This window comes from Onychostoma macrolepis, chromosome 01 (genome assembly GCF_012432095.1).
Source record: "Onychostoma macrolepis isolate SWU-2019 chromosome 01, ASM1243209v1, whole genome shotgun sequence".
Taxonomy (NCBI): domain Eukaryota; kingdom Metazoa; phylum Chordata; class Actinopteri; order Cypriniformes; family Cyprinidae; genus Onychostoma; species Onychostoma macrolepis.
The window spans coordinates 19267211-19287150 of record NC_081155.1 but is presented as its reverse complement, the minus strand read 5'-3'; the positions used below and the strand labels follow the sequence as shown (position 1 = coordinate 19287150).

Genomic DNA, 19940 nt, shown 5'->3' with positions numbered 1-19940 from the left:
ACCAAATTCATTAATTCAATAAAATATATTTAATTTATTTATTTATTTTTTAAGTTTAAACCCTGTTGTTAACTTGCTGAAAACTAAAATGAAAAGCTTAAACTTTGGACAATTTAGACATAAAAAAAAAAAACTAAAAAGATGGTAAAAAACATAAAATGACTTAAATATTAAGATCAAATCGATATAAGGTTGTATATCTCAGGTAGTACATCTACTAACATTTTCAGTATTTGTAGGTACACCCAGGCTTTCCCATATTTGTGGATGGACCAAAAAATAAAAATAAATAAATATTGTTTTGGTGTATAGTTTTTAAAGATTTTTTATCTATTAAAACAAGAGCAATGCATAAAGGGGAAATTAAAGTCAAAATCATAACTGATTTATAAAGAGTTTATTACCAATGCTCAAACACACACACTCACGCATACACCTATTCACAACCATGTTCACTCACACTGAACTATACAGTACACATTCTTTTTTTCTTTCCCTCCCTCCCCTCAATCCATCTTTTGATCCAAAATATTCCTATAAGTGTATTCATTGGCTTTGTGTCAGCAAATACATTCTGTCCCCTGATTGGCCAGCTCTGATCTAAATGTCACCCCTGACAAGACAGACGATGATTGAAATGAGTCCTGCACAATGTCACAATCTTCTCGAATGCAATAGGTAAGAATTAAATCATTAAAAATAAAAGGCTTTCACTGATTCATAATGACGGTTAACTTCCACTGACTGGTTCACCTGCTGTCCAATCAGAGGGCATTGATATGGATCCCCACCGTTCTGTGGCATAGGGAGCTTTAAATCCTACATGGCTGGCTAGTCAAGGCCACCGGTGAGATTTGGCTCTCACATATTAATATATATTAAAAAAAAAAAAAAAACAGATCTAAGAGGCAGCCAATCAATGTTTACAGGATAAAATTTGAAATATGACCCACACAGATTTGGCTCCACCATATCAAATGCATTTTTATGCTACGATTAACCCTCTGATTACCTACCGGCTGATCTCTCTCCAGCTAGAGCGGCCATCAGCTCTATATCCCTCTATTTGATTAGATAAAAGTCCATAGAGAACAAATATCAGCCTTTGTAGAAAAAAAACATTTTGATCTTATCAATAGCCATTTATAAAGTCATATAAAATAACACTTTAAAAATTAAATAAAAACTTGAATTTCCAAGGCCATTGCTCAGAAACACTACTTGCACTTGAAAAGGCTGCTGTCACTTAAATAATGCATTAGTCCATTTCCTTATCTTTACTACTGTTTTGCTTCCCTGGTGCTGATTGGATACAGACGCAACATTGTCGCATGCCAAACACAGTGGTCTGAAATGGCTACTGAATGCCACAGGTCCCCTTTTGAAAAAATCTAATTCCACTCGGTGATTAAAAAAAAAGAAAAAAAAGAAAAACAACCAAAACTGATAATCTTTTTCTATACAGAACAATTTACACATTTATGTTGGATAAAAATCTTTTTTTTGTTATGTACTGAAATGTTTTCAAGGCAATCCGGTCCTTTGCCGTCACACTGATTATGTGCTCCAGCTCCTTACTGGCGAGGAGTCCTGAAGTCCCACTATGTCACGGTTTGAATGACCCCCTGCTCCTCCTCCTCCTCCTCCTCCTCCTCTTCTTCTTCCTCTATGTCATATCTAACCAAAACCTGCTGGTTAGCATTATTTCCTTTTCAAAAAATAACAGCAGAGGTCAGAAGTTTTCAGATCTTTCTTGTAGGCACCAATAAATGTCCGCCAAACAGAATTTTCTCTGCTGTGTCTGTGAAGAAAATGAGTACAGGGCTCCATTCTTGACAACACGGGTCAAAACAGCGCGTCTCTCACACTGATATCTCGTAAGTGGTCCCTCCGACACCAGTCACCTTCTTCACCCCGCCTCCAGGCTTGTGGGCGGGGCTCTGAGAAGAGCCAGCACTGGAATACGCCTGACCTGGGCGAGTAGACACGCTAACAGGATGAGAGGGGGTAGAAGGTGGTTTCGGCTGCCCGTTTGTCCGACTATACGACTTCATCTGAATCTCGTCCCTAAACCAGAGAAACAGAGATGTTAGAGAAAGATAACAGATTAGAATGCAGTTTTATAGTACTTGCACTACTGTTCAAAAGGTTTTTTTTGTCATTAAACTGATGGCAATAAAAGAAAGACATTCATAATTATTTTAAGTTACAATGATTTATATTTTAAATAAAAGCTCTGAAAAAAAAAAATACATCATGGTTTCCTCAAAAATATTAAGCAGTACAACTGGTTTCAACATTGATAAAGAAATGTTTCTTGAGCAGCAAATCAGAATATTAGAATGATTTCTGAAGGACCACATGACACTGATGACTAGGGCTGGGTATCAAGTTCGATACTTTTTAGGCACCGACCGAATTGCCTCGATACCATCGAGTATCGAAAAACGTCTTGCCGTTCGGTACCAAATTTCGATACCTAAGGGGTTAATCTCATCAACGTCAGTGAGCCAATAAGCCTGCAGCACTAGGTGTGTTCGACTAGAAGCGGCGCGGCGCAGATCTATCAGTGTCTGACATCCGCGAGAGAGATTCGAAAGCCTACGGAGCAGTCTGCTCTCTCTCTCTCTATCGCGCGGTTTCCTTTACTACACACAGACTGAAGTGATATCAGCGTCTGCCGTCTCACTAAATGAGGACATAAACACATGAACAACACCTCCAGAACTGCTCTGAGAGTGACTTCATTAGCATTTTACCGTTTGATTTGAGTAAAACTAGCATCATATATCATATACACACAGAACTGTAAAGGTATTCACGGCAACCCGTCAAAATAAAAGTTCGGTTTAACTTGGAAGACACTGCGGCAGAAATACATTACTATTGTTCAGCAGACAGTAGTACTAGGTACTACTAGGGTCCTATTAAAATTATTAAAACTTTATTTTTTTAAGTAATGATCACACAACATTTCTTCCATGTGTTAATTGTAATAGTAAACCCCCTTTGTTTGCCAAAATAAATAAATAAACTTTGATTTTCAAGAATTTAAAGATAAATGAAATTAATGTTTTATGCCTTCATTTGAAAACCAGAACACAAAACATTTCTTAAGGCTATTTTAAGAATAAATTTGAATAAAGTTTTTATGCATTCAAATAATTAGACATACTACACCAGAATAATAAAACATATGATGAAAGAAAAAACACCCACTTATGAAAGTGGATAAAGATTTTCAATTCAAGTCTTTAACCTAGAATAAATGAATAAAAATTATGATTCTGTCTGAGCTATGTGTTTTAAAACGAACACGCACTAGTGTAAATGTAGCCTAACAACTTCATTAAAATTATTTGCACTGATTTATTGTGTTGGATATATTTTGTTCCTTTGTGCAGTGGCTCAGGAGATGAGGCTTTGAGTCGGTATAAATGACAAGCTGAAAAAATAAAACCAAAGTTTTTTTGAAAATAATCTTGTTAAAACTGATTTCATAAAATTGGTATCGGAAAAAGTATTGTTCAGGAACCGGTATCGAACTCAAGGTATCGGTATCGAAAATTTTTAAACGATACCCAGCCCTACTGATGGACTGCTGAAAATTCAGCTTTGCATCACAAGAATAAATTACATTTGAAAAGGTATTAAAACAGAAAACGGTTCTAATAATATTGCATAATATTACTGCATTTTTGAGTAAATAAACATGGTGAGCATGAGAGACATTAAAATATGCTAGAGCTCAAAAGTTAATTTTTTTATTTTTTTTAAAGAGTAAAAGTATGATGATTCTGTAGCATGCATTCAAACCAAACAAAAGCCTGTATTATGAAAAATTAATAGGGTCAACATTAAAGTGGTGTGAAATGTGCAATTTTGTGTAGTCATGAATGTTTCACTCCCACAGTTAAATAAATAAAACAAATAAAGCATCATAATGTAATCAAAAAATAAAGTCGCAATACACAAAAAAGAATTATGATAACTGAGGATAATATATATATCACAAGATGCATAATTGTCAAATTCACTTCCTGTGATATGATACAGATGTCAGTTAAAAAGCCTCCCAGAGCAGATGTCAGTTCAGAAAACAAAGTGCAAAAAGGCAATGAGAAGAAAGAAAGAAAAAAAAAAAAAAAAGCAAATTCAGCCTTGCCTGACAGTAAATTTCAATTTCTCTGTCACACTATTTGGAAAGGAAACATTCTCTTAAGCACTGAAGCATTGCAGGTTTATTCTAACCATCAGCTCTGCTGTCAGCATGCCACTGAAACTACCGTTAATGATGAGGGATCGTTCTGGGCCCTTGGTGTTTCCAAATAATGCATACAATGTCAACTTAAAATATAAAGCTCTTATGACAGAATGTTTCATTTTGTTCTCTCCCTCATTCTAAGCAACATTTCCTGTAAAGAAGATTTATTCTCTGCTGCTTTTTGAAGGCCAGGTTGATTTTGCTGCTTTTAAAAAGCTGACTAATAACTCGAAGCAAAGCAGGCATTCCAGACTCCTAAATGAGCAGTGATGAAGTTTTCTCTGTCTCTCAGATCTATCCATTTAGTCATTTTGCCAGCGATTAAAATGGATCTGTTTATTGTATTGTAGAGCAAACAATATCCAGTTTATCTACCTAGGTCGCCATGGTAACAACTTAAGCAGCAGCATGATGTCAGGAGATTTTAATTCATGATTCATGATATGGCACTGACACAACTAAGGAACATGAGACAACAGAGGCATTACTAATTTTATGCATTCATGCAGAAGTCTGACCCTGTCCTCAAACATGAGAAAAACTACCTGAAATCTGACCTGCTTATTCAGATTCAATAAATGAAATAATATTTATTGTATTTGTTTTTAAATTATTTTTTTGTTATTATTTATTTTTTATGCTTGTATGAACAAAGCCTTTGATTTCTTTAAAAACTATAATGGTTGAATGGACATTTAAAATTAAATGGTTAGAGGATATTTTAAATTAGTACTTTAATAATATTTTTTATTTACTTTTATTTAAATTTTTGTTGTTTTTTAATGTTTTGCCAGTGTTGTCAAATTTTTTAAATAAATATATAAAACAACAACAATAATAACAACAACATTAATAATGAAATTTAAAATCTACATAAAAACTGGACATTTTAAATGAAATGGTTGTGAATGTGTTCAATTAAATTTCATTAGTAAAATTTAAATAAATAACAACAACAACAACAACAACAATAATATTATTATTATTATTATTATTATAAATAATGCATTTAGATATATTTATATATATTTTATTTAATATGTCCCTTAACTAGTCGGTGCTGACAGCCTTGTGGGCAGAACACCGTCATACAGCGTCGTTGCGCTGCAGGCGTCCTGAATTCGAATCGACTTAAGGACCTTTCCCGATCTCACCCCCTATCTCTCTCCCACTTCGTTTCCTGACTATTCTGATCTGTTCTGTCATAATAAAAGGCAAAAATGCCAAAAAAAAAAAAATCTTTAAAAAAAAGTCCCTTGACTATTTAATGAATTTATTAAAGATAATTGATTTTCATGCTGTTTTAATACTTTGACAATTATGATTCACTAACATTCAACACAAGCAGCAGAAAGCAACAGATGATCACCGATGAAAGCATAAAATTACTGGCGAGTCGCCTCGACAGAATGAGTTTAGACTGATGGGAAAACGCAGAAGGAAGAAAGAAGTGAAAGAGATACACTCACAGGAGTCTGGGAGGAGGAGGAGGAAGAGTAGGAGGAAGGAGGCAGCAGGCTGCGCAGAGCGTCGTAAGGTTGAGGGGGAGGTACTCACTTTGGCGCCTGTATGCCCCCTCCCCCGACCGAGGCCGAGGCTTTGCGGACCAGGCGGTACTGCATCTCAGCAGCGGCAGCGCTAGAGTAAGACAGAGACTTCCCCAGCGGCGGGGGGTGTGGCGAGCGTGGAGGGTGAGTGGTGGGCGGCAGGGGCGTGTCAGTGGAGCGTGTGCGGTACGGATATGAGGGCTGAGGCGGGCCCGAGTCAGACATCAGAGGGGGTCGAGAGAAGCGGGGCGGCCGATGGTGGTGGTGATGATGGTGGTGGTGGTGGTGGTGATGCTGAGAGTCGTGCAGCAGGCGTTCCCGCTCGCGTTCAGGTGGAGCGGGCTGGGAGGAGGTGGAGCCACGTAGATAGCCGGCATGCTGCGGGGAGGCGAGGAGGGCGGCGCTGGAGGCAGACGGCTGGTGGAGCTCCGCCTCCCGCTGCTGGGCGATCTGTGCCGACAGGAAAGGCGAACTGTATCCCACTACAGGCGCGCGCGGTCGGCCTGGTGACATCTCAGGCGCTGCAGACTCAAAATCTGGGCTCTCAGACGGCGTGAGCAGACTATCGTATGACAGACTGCCGTTCCGAGGAGCCGGCGGTGGCGTCTGATTGGCTAAGCTCTTGTAGCTGGTGGAAGTGGTGGCTTCAGATGGCGGGGCATTGTGGGAAGAGCGAACACTGGAGGACCGTGAGGCCCCTCCGGCGAGAACTGTGGGATCAGAGAAGGAGGGATACGAACGCCCTCCTAGGGAGTATCCGGTGATCCCTGAGCCTGGAGGTCCTCCAGGACCCCCAGCTGTTCGCTCTGGCCCGCTTCGCTCCGCTCCTCCACCCCCCTCGCGCCCATCCAGACTGGGCTCAGAGCGATAGCCTGGCTGCTGACTGGACTGGAGGAGAGAGGAAGAGGACTCTTTAAGACTGTCCCCGCGACTCATCTACAGAGAGAGCGAGAGAGAGACAGCAAGCAGAAGAGTTTATAAAGTTTCAAAGGAAATCTGAAAGCTAAATTCAAAGGGATGTCAAGGACAAATCCCTTGGGGTAAGGATCTTGTGGGCCACTGTGGACAGATGATTTAGGAAAGTGCTTTCTATAGCTATAATAAAGAGCCAGCATTGTGACGGACAGAGAGGCTAAGCTTGGAAAGGCAGGGAACAAACTTGGACACACTAAAGGCAGAGCACTGTGGTTTTTCACAGGAGTTTGAGCACACCACATCACATGAGCAACGTTAAAAAAACAAAAGACCACAACATCTATCTTTTCTTGCCTTGTGGTCTTTGTTGGCAGGGGATAAAAAGCCTTGGGGCCTCATGTACAAAAAGTAAGCTACAAGCAAGCATGACATTTACCCTGGTTGGCTTCTTAGTCTGGCTTCTAAAATTGTAGATTTGATTGGAGCCAACTGAGTGACTGTGCATAATTCACCCATTTAACTTGCAGGTACTTTTTTAGTTCACAGAACAAACTATAGCTCTGCTCATGAATACCTAGCATGTTTTGCTAAAAACTGAACATTTTATGTGTGATTTTACGTCCTACCAGACTGATAAAAGTCCTGTGCCTGCAATTTTCATTTGTGATATTATTGTATGTGTAGCATTGACAATATATTTCATTTTAATTTTAAGTTACCAGTGTACTGGTGTATTGCTATTAAAAGGGAAACAATCGTTCAATTCAGACTTAAACTCAACCCTGCCCAACAGTTGTAAATTCTATTATTTAAATCTAAACCTTGTGTACACACTTCCATAAAACTCAGTAAAGTTTTATTCATGAGGCCTCAGGTCTTTCAGAATCAATCAAAATCACATGACATGGTGTATTTCTCATCTAATATATCTTAATCCAGCATCATAGAGCCAAAGAGAGATTGGTTGTTTGTTTGTGTTGACACACTGTGGGCTTAATTAACACAACTAGAGTATAATTAAACAAATGGAACAAATTATATTTATTCTTTTGGGGTTTTTGTATAAGCTGTGGCTTTTTGAGAAAGCAATGTGGTATTTTTGTAAAACAACATCTTTATATAATATAACCCTTCATTTTCCAAGTTATAGATATGAAATAACTACTATGGTGATAAACTAAACAGTGGGAGATTCATAAAACAATGACAATTAAATAGAAACTCAGCTGCAATAACCTGCATTTAAAAATGTATGCATATGGACACAGACAGATACTAGAGAAAGGAGAGCACATAATAATAGCACACACAGACACAGAAAAAGTAGTACAGTGTAAACTTACTGATACTGTTCAACTGAAAGCCACTGAGTCAACCAAAACGGAGGGGGAAAAACAATTTAATGGATTGAACAAAATGTTAGAGAAAAAAAAAAGACAAATGTATGTGGTATAAAGGAAATAATAATTACAGCCATGCAAAAGAATGTAAATGTCAAAGTAAATGTTGTGAATCACCACCATAGATTGTGAACAAACAAAAAGACCTCTTTAAAGACCAGAAAAGTTACCTGGTTGGCATAGGCATGTGTGAGGGCAGTGTGGTTCTTGCCCGGGCTGCTGTATGTGGGCCTGTACTTGAACATGGTGGGGGTGGGCGGGGCTTTATTCAACAGACTACTCTCTGCAAACAAAGAACAGAAAGATTACATATTTGAGTGAATTAAGCTGACACAACAGCACTGCAACATGTAATCGCAATCTTAAGGCCTGTTCACACCAAAGAAGAAAACCACAACTATAAAGTTTTAATAATTGTTCTAAATCTACAAAAACAAAAGTTCATACCACAACTATAACTATAAATGACACAAAAGGTACGATAACATTCAAAATTGAACATTAAAAAAAAAAAATGACAGTCAATCAAAATTCACTAGATTTTAAATGCACTAGACTCAAGCATTTAAAATGGCACACCAGATAACTGCAATGCCTGCTTATAATAAACAGAACATTAATATGCTTTGGTGTAAACGCCAAGACAGTTATGATTTTAGTTAAATTTACAGTTATCATTCTTAGTGTGATCAGGCCTTTATACTCAAAATACTCATATTAGATTCCTAAATGGCAATTGCAAGGAAATATATGCAAGGAACACCAGACCAATCACAAAAGCACGCAAGTATTGTGATGACATCACTGCTGTTACATATTGAAAGCTTGAATGAACACTATTCAACTGAAGTCAAATCTTAAATGTAATCAGTAACTTAAAAAAAAAAAAAAAGCTCAAATAAGGCAGAAAGGATCAATGGATGTTTGAATGCTACTATAGTTTGCTCTAACCCTCAGAGTGTCCGGCAGGTCCTCGTGACAGCCCAGGGTATCTGAGCTCTGGTTTAGGTGGAGGTGGAGGCTCGGCGTCAGCAGACTGACTCTCCATCAAACTGCTCTTAGACTGAAAGATTGCAGAAGAGAGGATAAAACACAGGTGGTTCATAAAATAAAGAAATAGACAAAACAGCTGACTAGGAGAACTAGAATGTATTTTCTGACTCATATACAATGTCCGATAGGAAAAACACTCATTCAAATCATGACTACTCCCTCCTCAATGCCAAAGTCACTGAAAAATAGTTACACTATTGATGTTACATTGCCTGAACCGGCAAACTGTGCTTAAGAGCTGCACATTGTTATCCTGGTCAGGTACTGAAATTTGCTAAATCATATTTTTTTTAGTACTTTGGTTTACCATGCTAGGGTTGTGTGATAAATGTGATGAAACCGGTTTATGCTTTCGGTTTTAGCTTTTGAGAGCTTCTTGAACCAGATTTCATGTAAAGTGTGTTTTTATTCATATAATACATCAGGAAACTAGATGAGATCAACTAAACCATTCTCCACACCATCACTTTAGGGAGACACATAAAATGTGCAGTGTTGGGGGGCGCCCAGGACCAGGGTTGAGAAACACTGCCCTATACCATGTAACCCTATTTGGTACAGACCAACAAGGTTGCTGGGTGTGGCAACATGAACACACTTTAGGCTCTTTCTCAGGCTTTGGACCATCTGGCGTGCCAACTTTCCATGAGTAACTGGTTACAGCAGACACACCTTTGTTATAATTTGAACTAGGGCAATGGTATCACGGCAGAGGACGCCAAAAGATTCAGCAACCTTATCAGAGGGATAAGACCAGGACTTCTGAAGATAATGGAGGAAAAGCAAATGAACATTTCCAATAATCAGTTCTTTCCTTCCATTTCTGCACAGTGGTGCACATTTATCAAGCAGCTCTCTCTGCCACACTGTACCTCCTTCCTCCCTCTCACTATCAGTGCTCATTACTCGGCAAGCTACAAGCTGAGCCTTTCACTTTAGAAACCATTAATGCAGAAATCCATGTATTGCCAAAAAGCATGACTACTTTTCTCATAACTCCAGGTTGCAATGTTGAAAAATGTCAAAAACATATAATGAAGTGCTCCAAACTGATTAAAAGTTCATGTATTCTTAAAGAACAAATCATTTCAAAGCACAACCTTTCATTATGGAATAAGAAAGTATTTTTGACAGTTTAAAAGCCAGTCTACGTTTCAGCCATATTAATGCAAGCCTGTCTGTGTCAGCCATCCTCAATCAGATGGTAAATGGCACAAACAGATATATTTTGAGCTTCGTCTGCCAGAAAGGGGAATTGGAGCCAGTTGCTTGCAAAATAGTCTAACGCACTCTCTGACCTAGGGATTTTGGCTCTGACAGGAACATCTGCACCTCAGTGGCAGAGGTAACGCTCATGGCCTCATTCAAACATTTTAAATCATGAATTTCCATGGCCTATCTTGTTACCAGATAAGGGTTTTTATAAATCATTCAAATTCAGACTGACTTCATAATGACTCATTAGAACAATTTGTGAATCACTGAACAATTTATTAGAAAGAACAGACTCTAAGGAACAACTTGCATTCAAAAAAACAAGAGTAATATCTACAATTTCATTAATTTTCTTTGGCTTTCTCTGGCCTGGAAATCTTATATTTCATAACAGCTGAGAGACTGTTCTTCCAAAAGGAGAAGGATGGAGAGAAGCCCTGAGAGCACTGAAGAAAATAGGTAAAAAGGCTTTATTTCCTTACCCGGTGAAGGTCTCCTTGGATTCCGTTGTCGAGGACCTTGGCTGCCAGCTGAGCCTCAGTAAGCTGCGGTCGGAGGAAAGGAGGCTGAACAGACACTGTCTGAGCCTTTCTCTTTCTACCCAGATACCTGAGAGATCAGAATACAACATTGTATTAAAATCTCAATAAGGAAATACAATATTTACGTCAAAGTTATGAATGCAGGGGAAAACATACCTGGGTGCCTGTGAGCTGCACAGAACATGCGAGATGTTTCTCAAGCAGCCGTTTGTGAAGGGGTTCACGCCTCCCCTGAACTTCCCTGTTACCTACAAACACAGAGTTGACCGTTAAACAATAACCTTAGTAGTTACTTTATTAGTGATTTGTCATAAAACATTTAAAAATAATAAAAAAAGAGATAGAATGAGGCAGTAAGGAAGAATAGTGAGATAAGATACAAAAAAGTGTGCACATGTGGTCAACACAAAGAGGAGGAGAGATGGGCAGAAACTGGTTTGGGAAGAGGATTAAAATGAGATTACAATCTAAAGGAGGGCTGAGAGAAGGTCATATTTTGAAGGATTATAAAACTACTTAATAGGGATTTTAATCCCAGTTCACCACCACCACCAACATGGTTATTGACAGGAAAACAAACACGACAACAGAAGATTATGATTGCGCATGTCACAACCTGCTCATTGGTGGTCCTGCCTCTTGCCACCAGAACGACATGGAAACCAGTGAGACCTGCCACTGGGATGAAGAAAAGCCCAGCGACACACATGACAGCCATACTGATAAAGGGTCAAGGAGGAAACAGTAAATCATAATACAAATCAGCTCTCATTTGAAGTCTGAATTTTGGTCAAAGGTTTTGGTGTGAGCACAAAAAAAATGAAACAACTATTTGAGGATACGTGACAGCCGAATGCACTCTGTCCAGCTGCTGGGTGTGGTAGAGAATGAAAAGCAGGCCGAAGCCAAACACGCCCATTATGTGAGCAGTCAAAGAGAGCAGGAACAGGAAGAAGTAACGGTAATTCCTCCGGCCGATACAGTTGTTGACCCACGGACAGTGATGATCAAAATCCTGCAAGGAGAGAAGAGGCAAGTTGCATGTGTGTGTGCGCGAGTCATAATTATGAAAGACAGAGAAAAAAGCTTAAGGCTGTGCAAAGCAAGCACACTTCTCTGCTTAATTAACGCAAATCGATCAGTCTAGTCTCCAAAGCATTAGTCAGAGCAAGACTGGACAGACTGATTAATGACAAAGATTTACCAAAAAATAAACAAGAACTGCAAATGTTATGGAATTTATATGTATTGTAATGTCATTTGTTTTGTCAATGCACAATAGTGGGGTCACAGCTGAACAATGACTGGAATAATGTGCGAGTGTGTGTGTGTGTGTATGTGTGTGTTTACCTCCACACAGTTGTCGCACACAGAGCAGTGAGAGCAACGCGGGGGTCTGTAGAAACGGCAGGTGGAGCACCACTTCATCCGCACTTGAATGCCTCGAATCTCCACAGTCTTGTAAAGAGGAGCTCGGAAATCATCCTCTTTATCCTCATCTTCCTCAGCTACAACACACACACAGTGTTTAAAATACCTTCCTCAGTGGATCAAATTACAGATGTATTTTAATAAACTCCTGCTTAAGTCAACATGGAATCCAAACCCTGTTTAATTTGACCGTTGTGCTCTTTAACACACATCTTGTCCACAATTCATTAGTGCATGTTACTCCAAATTAATAAAAACTAATGCCACACAGACAAAAAGAAAAAAAGAAAAACGAATAGCTTATATATATATATATATATATATATATATATATATATATATATATATATATATATATATATATATATATATATATATATATATATATATATATATATATATATATATATATATATATATATATATATATAAATTAATATACAGCAGTTTTTAGATTTTTGTTGAATATTACATTTAACTTAGAAACATCAGGGAATTGAAATGGACTGGGAATTCATTTTCATGTTGACTTTAAGACAGTTATGTTAGTATACACTACTGTAGTACTGATTAATATTTAAAATTTTATTTTATTTTTATGTTTTATTTTTTGTAGTTTGAGTACTTCAACTTCAACTTCTTTTAGTTAGTTTGCAAGGCAAAATTTCTAATCTTTGTTTAGGTTTTTATTTTATTTTAAAAAGTTCTTCATCTAATATACATTATATTTTATTTCTATTCAAAATACTAGAAGTCATTTTTGTTAGTTTTAGTTAACAATAAAAACACTGCTTTAAGGTTGATTCAGCTGATATTTAGTACATCAAGGTCAGTTAAATGGAAAAACAAAAATTCTATTCATTGACTGAAATACAGTCTGAAAAAAAATATGAAGTGGTTTGTTTTTCCAATAAGACAGCCACACATTCTACTGCAGCTGTATACTCACACACACACACAGACAAATCATATTGCAGATTGTTTCACTACCTCTAGGGAAGATGCCAGGATCCATGAAGGTGGCCATACAGAAGTTGGCCAAAACAAACAGAAACATAATGCCATTGTATATTGGCACAGCAACGGAAAACTGCTCTGAAAGCCAAGGGCACCTGTGGGAAAAAGAGGCATGAATGAGACACAGAATGAGACTAAAATCACACACTTCATGTGTGCTTTTATATACCTTTGTCAAGTCTGCTTAACCATCCTAATTTAGGAAAAGAGCTGGTTGTCAAGGGAACACACTGACTGATTATGCTTCAGCCACATTCTTACTAGAAGCAATATAGACACACAGATAACCACAAAACATTCAATGTGTGAGAACAAAAACAGGCAGGAGAGAAATAAAAAGAAAATAAGAGAGGAAGTGGCACTTTAATGACAGATGCTGTCCTATTTTCATTGCCTTTCAGTGTTTAATCTGAGGGGTTGGTGAGAAGAAAGGGATCAGAGGGGGCAAATGACAAGAATGAACAGACGTGACACAGCATCTGACTTAAGCCCCCCAGATTTCCTCTTGTGTGCCAACTGGAAGGGCGTTTTTTTTTTGTGGCTTGATGACTATTTCATGTTCCTGTTATATTTACAGGTCACGACTTGTAGAATATAGGGCACAAGAAGTCAACAGGAAGCTAATGTGATTTCTCAATTTCATCAAAAGGAAACTGTGCTGGCTGCACTTTAAACGCTGATGTTGCATAAACACATCGACCTCAGTTCATGAGTGCACAAGCCATTCAATGCATCATGAAGACCTTTTGTTTATGTAAACAAGCATTTACATAAACATCAACATCATGTCTATTTCAGTGTCAATTTCGTCAATCTAACTTCGCAGGGGACTTTGGTAAGGGTGCTGTAAAATACAAAGTATGGTGTACTCTAAACTGTAAGTAACATTGGCAGGAAGGTGACTCCTAAGACCAGAAATCCTTTATTGATTTACATCAGTGTTACTGCGTCAAAATGCATAAATCCTCAATAGAAAAATCTTTTATATTACTTCATGTAAGAAGTGAACTAGGACACAGAGACTAATTTACGTTAGATCAGAATTGTTAAAAAGCTGCGAGTCTTTTGTAAATCAAGCAAAATCTATAGAAGATTGATCTTGTCATCATTCAAAACATTTAATATAGATTATTAATAAGCAAAGAAGCCTTTTAATACAGTAGAGGCAAGATAAATTCTGATATTCTAAGCTGTGAAAAATCTTTCTGATATTTAAGATACAGCCAGCTGTATTGAACATTAACTTATGAACTGAGGATATTATTAGAAGCGTATTGCTTAGATGTATGCTGTCAAAAATTTCAACACCACAAAAAGACTATTCCAGTTATTTTAACACTGAAACTAATAGCATTCTCAGATGTGGCTCATTTAATGATAAAAAGGCTGAAAAAAAATAGCACTGAAATGACGCTAACTGTACTGTCCTACCTTGCAACTGCTGCCATATGATCATCATCATCACACAAGCTATTCTGCAACATAAAATAATGGAATCCTGTGCGCTTGGATAGTTTTATACAGGTTTTTATAGAAATTAATGTGTAGATATATTTTTGTCGGTTACAGCAGTGATATAAGACACACGTAGTTAACCCCCTATGGACACCTTGGCAATTGAATCGGTATTGGCTAGTAAATTTTTTAGTTTCCTCACATGATGTGTGTATATAGCACGTCAATTCTGCATGTTATGTAAGTCTCTCTTGCTTTGTATCCTTCTTTGGATACTCTTTCTTATTTTTTCCATTGTAGTTTTCACCTAGCTTGTGTGCGCAGCTGTCACACTCACAAGCAAGTGAACACACACTTAATCTTAATGAACCATGCCAAAAAAAATCAGTTCCAGGGAGAATGATTTGGTGCTTCTGAATGAGTTCTAGGCAAAAACCTTCCATTACCCACTCTACAGCGCAGCAATACATTTTTGATCACTGTTATTTACCAGTACATGTTGACTCATCCATCATAAATGATTGCAGCAATCAGTGCTACTAAACGTGTTTGTGTACTCACGTGAAGCAGAAGAAGAGGGTGGTTGCCCCGACCAAGAAGGCCGTTGCCGCAGAGACTGGCACGTAGCGACTAGGCCGGAGAGGTCTGGATGGAACAGTGGGGTGGGGTGGGGAAGTGGGTCCAGACACGCCCCCACTCATGCTGCCGCTCGGCATCACCCAGGGGGCAGGATGGCAGCGTGCCCCGGAAAATGATCCGTTTGTGAGTGTGTTTGTGTTGTCAAGACAGCACAAACGCAAGGAAAGACTATGGGAGAAGTCGTTGTCCTTTCAGCATTATACAAAAAGGCCACAAGTTGAGCATTGTTGCAAAAACACAAAAACAAATTCTCAAAGTTGAAAATGATTAAAAAAAAATAAAAGTAGTAAACTGAAGAAATTTGGGATTTGAACAAATTGAAATTATTAATATAAATTATTAAAGCATTTAACAAAATATAACAAATTGCACAAAACCTTTAAAGTCTAAATATTTTTGGGTCATTTAAAACAATAAAAAAAAAAAATTTCAAAAGGCTTAGGATAAAGTTTAAAAAGTGCCACAAAACAGAACTTGAATATGGGAATTAAAAATTGTGTTCATCCAGTTCTTCAGTGATGCTTTAAAAATGCTTTTTAAACGTTTGGTGTTACTGTATAAAATAAGAGGTTACTGTATACTGTATAAAATAAGAGGTAGAGGAGAGCAATGGGTATGAATTTGCTTTTTTTTTTTTCTTGAATGACAACAAATATTTTAAAAATATATTTGAGTTTGATGTTTTGATGAGCAGCACTGTAGTCAGTGAATGTCCTCAAGTTTTTCAGCTGCGAACTGGGAGTTGAAAAAGAAAAAGATCAAAACAGATATATAAAAAAAATGAAACAGCAAAAGACAAAAAGAGGGACAGGAGGATTTCTCTCAGTTTTGGTGTAGTTCAGTTGAAGGGAGCAATGACAACGAAGGAATCAACTGTTAACAATTTCCCCCCACCATCCACACTCAGAAAATATAAAAATGTCTTTCCTTCATTTCAACCAACAAGTGCGCTACACTGCACCTTTAAAAATGGAACCTCATGTGTCTCTCTCCCGAGTCGAAGCATTGCTGATCCACAGGTTCGTTTCGAAGGACAGGCCAGTATCTTCCCAAGTAAACAGGCTTACACCTGCATGGCTGATTAGATCAAATTCTCGCTTTTTGAGACAAGAGGCATGAAACGAGAGGAATGCTCCAGCTAAAACACCTCTCTTGATGAAGCTTCCACAGAGACAAAAAACAGGTGAAAGAGCAGCGCTTAGCTTGCACACACCTCAAAACTCCTGGGAACCGATCAAGGTCAGTGAAGCGATTCCGAAAAGAAGACTTTGGAGCTCAGAGGAATCCTGGGATTCACAGGTGAGTATGTGAAGATTGAGGGAGCATGAGGTCAAAGAGAAAACAATGGACAGGAGTTCAACTTCTCCCTTGGGACACTTCAGAGACTTCCTTAAATGTGTACGTGTGAGTGCATCAGGCCCAGCTGCTGTCTATTAGCAGATGAGGAGGCATTACATAAGGACCTCTGGGGGACGCGGCCTCAAGGGAGTGCCTTGAGCCATGCTTACACTTTCTTCTCTGACGCTGTGGAGTTATCTCGCCTTTCAGCTGACCATACGCACACTTGAACACAGAGTATCCACGCACTCAGCCAAAGTTGGGGCCTTCCAGTGGGTGCGCTGGAGAGAATGGAAATAAACTCCACCTGAAAAGAACAAAAGAAAAAAAAATTAGAATTTTGAGACAAAAAAGGCTTGAGCAGCAACTTTTAAATGGTTGGGCTGACACAAACAACAAATATGGTAAATAAAGTACCTATTATTTATTCAAACTATGTGAGCATTTGCTTCAATAAAGTATTCTGAGTTGTGTGAAAATGTGCACTACAAATAATCATTCTATTATGCTGATTTGGTGCTTATTTTGGTGCTCATACTGGTGCTCAATTGTAAATAATGATCATCTTATCAATGCTGGAAAAACGGTGGAACAGCTTTTGAGGCTTAATATTTTTGTAGAAACCACAATCCCATTTTTTCAGTATTAATTAATATAATGTTCAAATAAAACAGCACTTATTTAAAATACAAAACTTTTGTAACATTCTACATTTCTTTAGGTCTCTGACAATTCATCATCAAGCAAAAAAAAGTTTAAATAACTAATTCGTAATCATAATTCTATTTATAAATAATATTTGCATTGTCCTCAAGGGCTGCACACAAAAATAAACAAATAGCATGATCAATGTAGCCCAATTCAAGAGCAACTGACAATTATGAACTGTTTTTTTTATTGAATAATTCAAAAAAGATTTATGAATTCAGTTGTTACTAGTCTAAATCAACAAATGACTCACTTTAAGCTAAAAGTTATAATTGCAGTTAACAGCGTAGCTAAAGCAGCATTTGCATCTTTTAACTGAATTGAATTAATTTATTTATTATTTAAATGATTAAAAACCTACATTTGACAAATGCTGTTTTGATCAAAATGACTGTCCCATCTCTTTCTGATGCATTCTTTACATGCATTATTTTTTTTTTAAAGCATAAGGTGCACAGAGCTAAAACAACACAGTGATGTATCGAACCTTCATCAGTTATATTACAAAGACTAAATGTAGCAATAACTGAATTCTTTGTTTATATTTTCATTAATTCATTATATCTTTATTTTATCAATGAGTTCTTCTAAGTATATACACATCAAGCCACATTCAAATGAATACTCAAACACCCAAAGAGACATCACAGGCCAGATTGGAGAATAACTCTTTCACTGACACTAAACCAAAGGGGAGAAAAACCCCTGACCTCAATTACAGAGACATCTGTAGGGCAATCCCTAACCAGTTTTTTTTCTTAGTTCACAAAACACACATTGAAATGACATCACATAAGCTTTCACTATCAAATGTTATGCAAACAAAGGTGACGTCTGAATGTTTGCAAAGCCTCAAGGCTTTCTGACATTGTATGCACACATTAGGGCTGGGTATTGCCAACTACATCATGAATTCACACACACGTATCACAAAACAAGCACATAGACAGTGATACGGTCACGGCTGAATTGTGAAACTGCACACATTTTAATCTGATAAAAGTTCATTCTGCCAACTTTCAACATATAGATGCCCCACAAACACAAAAGTCTTTTTAAATCAAGGGGTCTTTTTTTATCTGTAAAACTGAATTTAACCAGTCTGCATTGTGTATTAAAAAATACGCAATCACAACAGAGAGGTGATAATGCAAGAGGAGACGGATGAAAATAAAGGAGGATGTTAAAGTAACAGCCGTTAGGTGACAGCTGACAGATGTCCTCATTAATTAATGAATAAAGGGGTGAAGGTGCAATTCAAAATAGCAATTCAATACAGTAACTAACTCCTCCAGGAAGAGTCTACCATTGCTATGTCTAATCTAAAAAAGACAGCTAAGAAAAAAATATATCTCTGTCATCAATACTCATAAGATACCATGGAAGTAATTTTTATTTTTAGAGTAAACCACTCTCTTTTTAAAATGCCATTACTATATGTGAAAGCAGACAGACAAACCATAACCTTGAAATGCTAAATAACAATACTTGATCTTTCAGTGCGATTACTGTACTGGTATTATGCACAAACCTATATTTTGTAGGTTTTATGACTCATTTTAATTGATTCCAACCTTTATGACCAACTCAACGTTCAACACAGACCTGTGCTATTATTTGTTCTCCCAACACAATTTATAAAAAACAAAACAAAAACAAATTACAGTTCTGTTAAGTCATAATGCATTCAGTTCCAATGCTATTATGCTGAAACGCACATTCACCTCATTTAACACTATTATTCACCGGTCCAGTGTGGTCTATGGTCAGTTTTGGGACAAATTTTCTTTTAGGTGTGTTGAATTAAGCCTGCTCAGCCGAGTAGTTCAAACAAATTTCAGACAGCATTGTTATCAGTTTATCTATGCCTGACATTTGGTAATCTGACCTAGGGTTTGGCCTAAAAATGCCATAGCTGCGTAACCTCGCATAAGGTCCAAGGGACAACACTCCAAAGCATGTCAGGGTGGAGCTGCAAGTCTGAACAGCTTGTAGACACTACATAAGATCATAACCTTTGGAAAGTCTGATCCTAGATCATCATCCACTGGTGCAGTGCATCCTAGATCCTGCAGTGAGAAACTTTGTTAAAGGCTGTATCAACCGCTGGATCAGAGTCCAGTCAATGTGGTTGAGTCAGCAACAGACAGGAAATAGTCTGGCTGACATTTTGACCAGTATTTAGGAAAGGCTTGGAATGGGTTCAGCGTGTATGTTAAGTGAAAGAGAGAGTCTACAAGAGAACAGATAGTCAGATTAATCATCAAGAAAGGTCCGTCTTTCTCCATTCTCTTGCTTTTACTTTCATTATTGTCACTGTATTATAATCATAAGTGCGGCTTATAAATTGTAGTTACATTTCCATAACCAGAAAAATTTGCAAAGCCGCATTGCCTACACTGGTCTGTATGGAAAT

General features: G+C 37.7%; 1 protein-coding gene across 3 annotated transcripts in view; it reads right to left on the bottom strand.

Moving 5' to 3' along the window:
• Window positions 1-378: 378 nt before the first annotated feature.
• Window positions 379-19940, bottom strand: part of zdhhc5a (zinc finger DHHC-type palmitoyltransferase 5a) — a 34711-nt gene continuing 15149 nt past the window's right edge. Inside the window, exons 2-12 of one of the 3 annotated variants that reach the window (XM_058775252.1) lie at window positions 15401-17123; window positions 13358-13479; window positions 12287-12444; window positions 11779-11951; window positions 11553-11655; window positions 11093-11184; window positions 10877-11003; window positions 9078-9189; window positions 8297-8409; window positions 5822-6699; window positions 379-2067 (exon numbers count right to left, since the gene is read on the bottom strand). In XM_058775252.1, the coding sequence (XP_058631235.1) occupies window positions 1863-2067; window positions 5822-6699; window positions 8297-8409; window positions 9078-9189; window positions 10877-11003; window positions 11093-11184; window positions 11553-11655; window positions 11779-11951; window positions 12287-12444; window positions 13358-13479; window positions 15401-15555 (2238 nt within the window). In that variant the 5' untranslated portion in view covers window positions 15556-17123 and the 3' untranslated portion in view covers window positions 379-1862. Of the gene's footprint in view, window positions 2068-5733; window positions 6748-8296; window positions 8410-9077; window positions 9190-10876; window positions 11004-11092; window positions 11185-11552; window positions 11656-11778; window positions 11952-12286; window positions 12445-13357; window positions 13480-15400; window positions 17124-19940 lie in introns of all 3 variants that reach the window. The other 2 variants (XM_058775244.1, XR_009271272.1) reach the window with 2 other exon arrangements.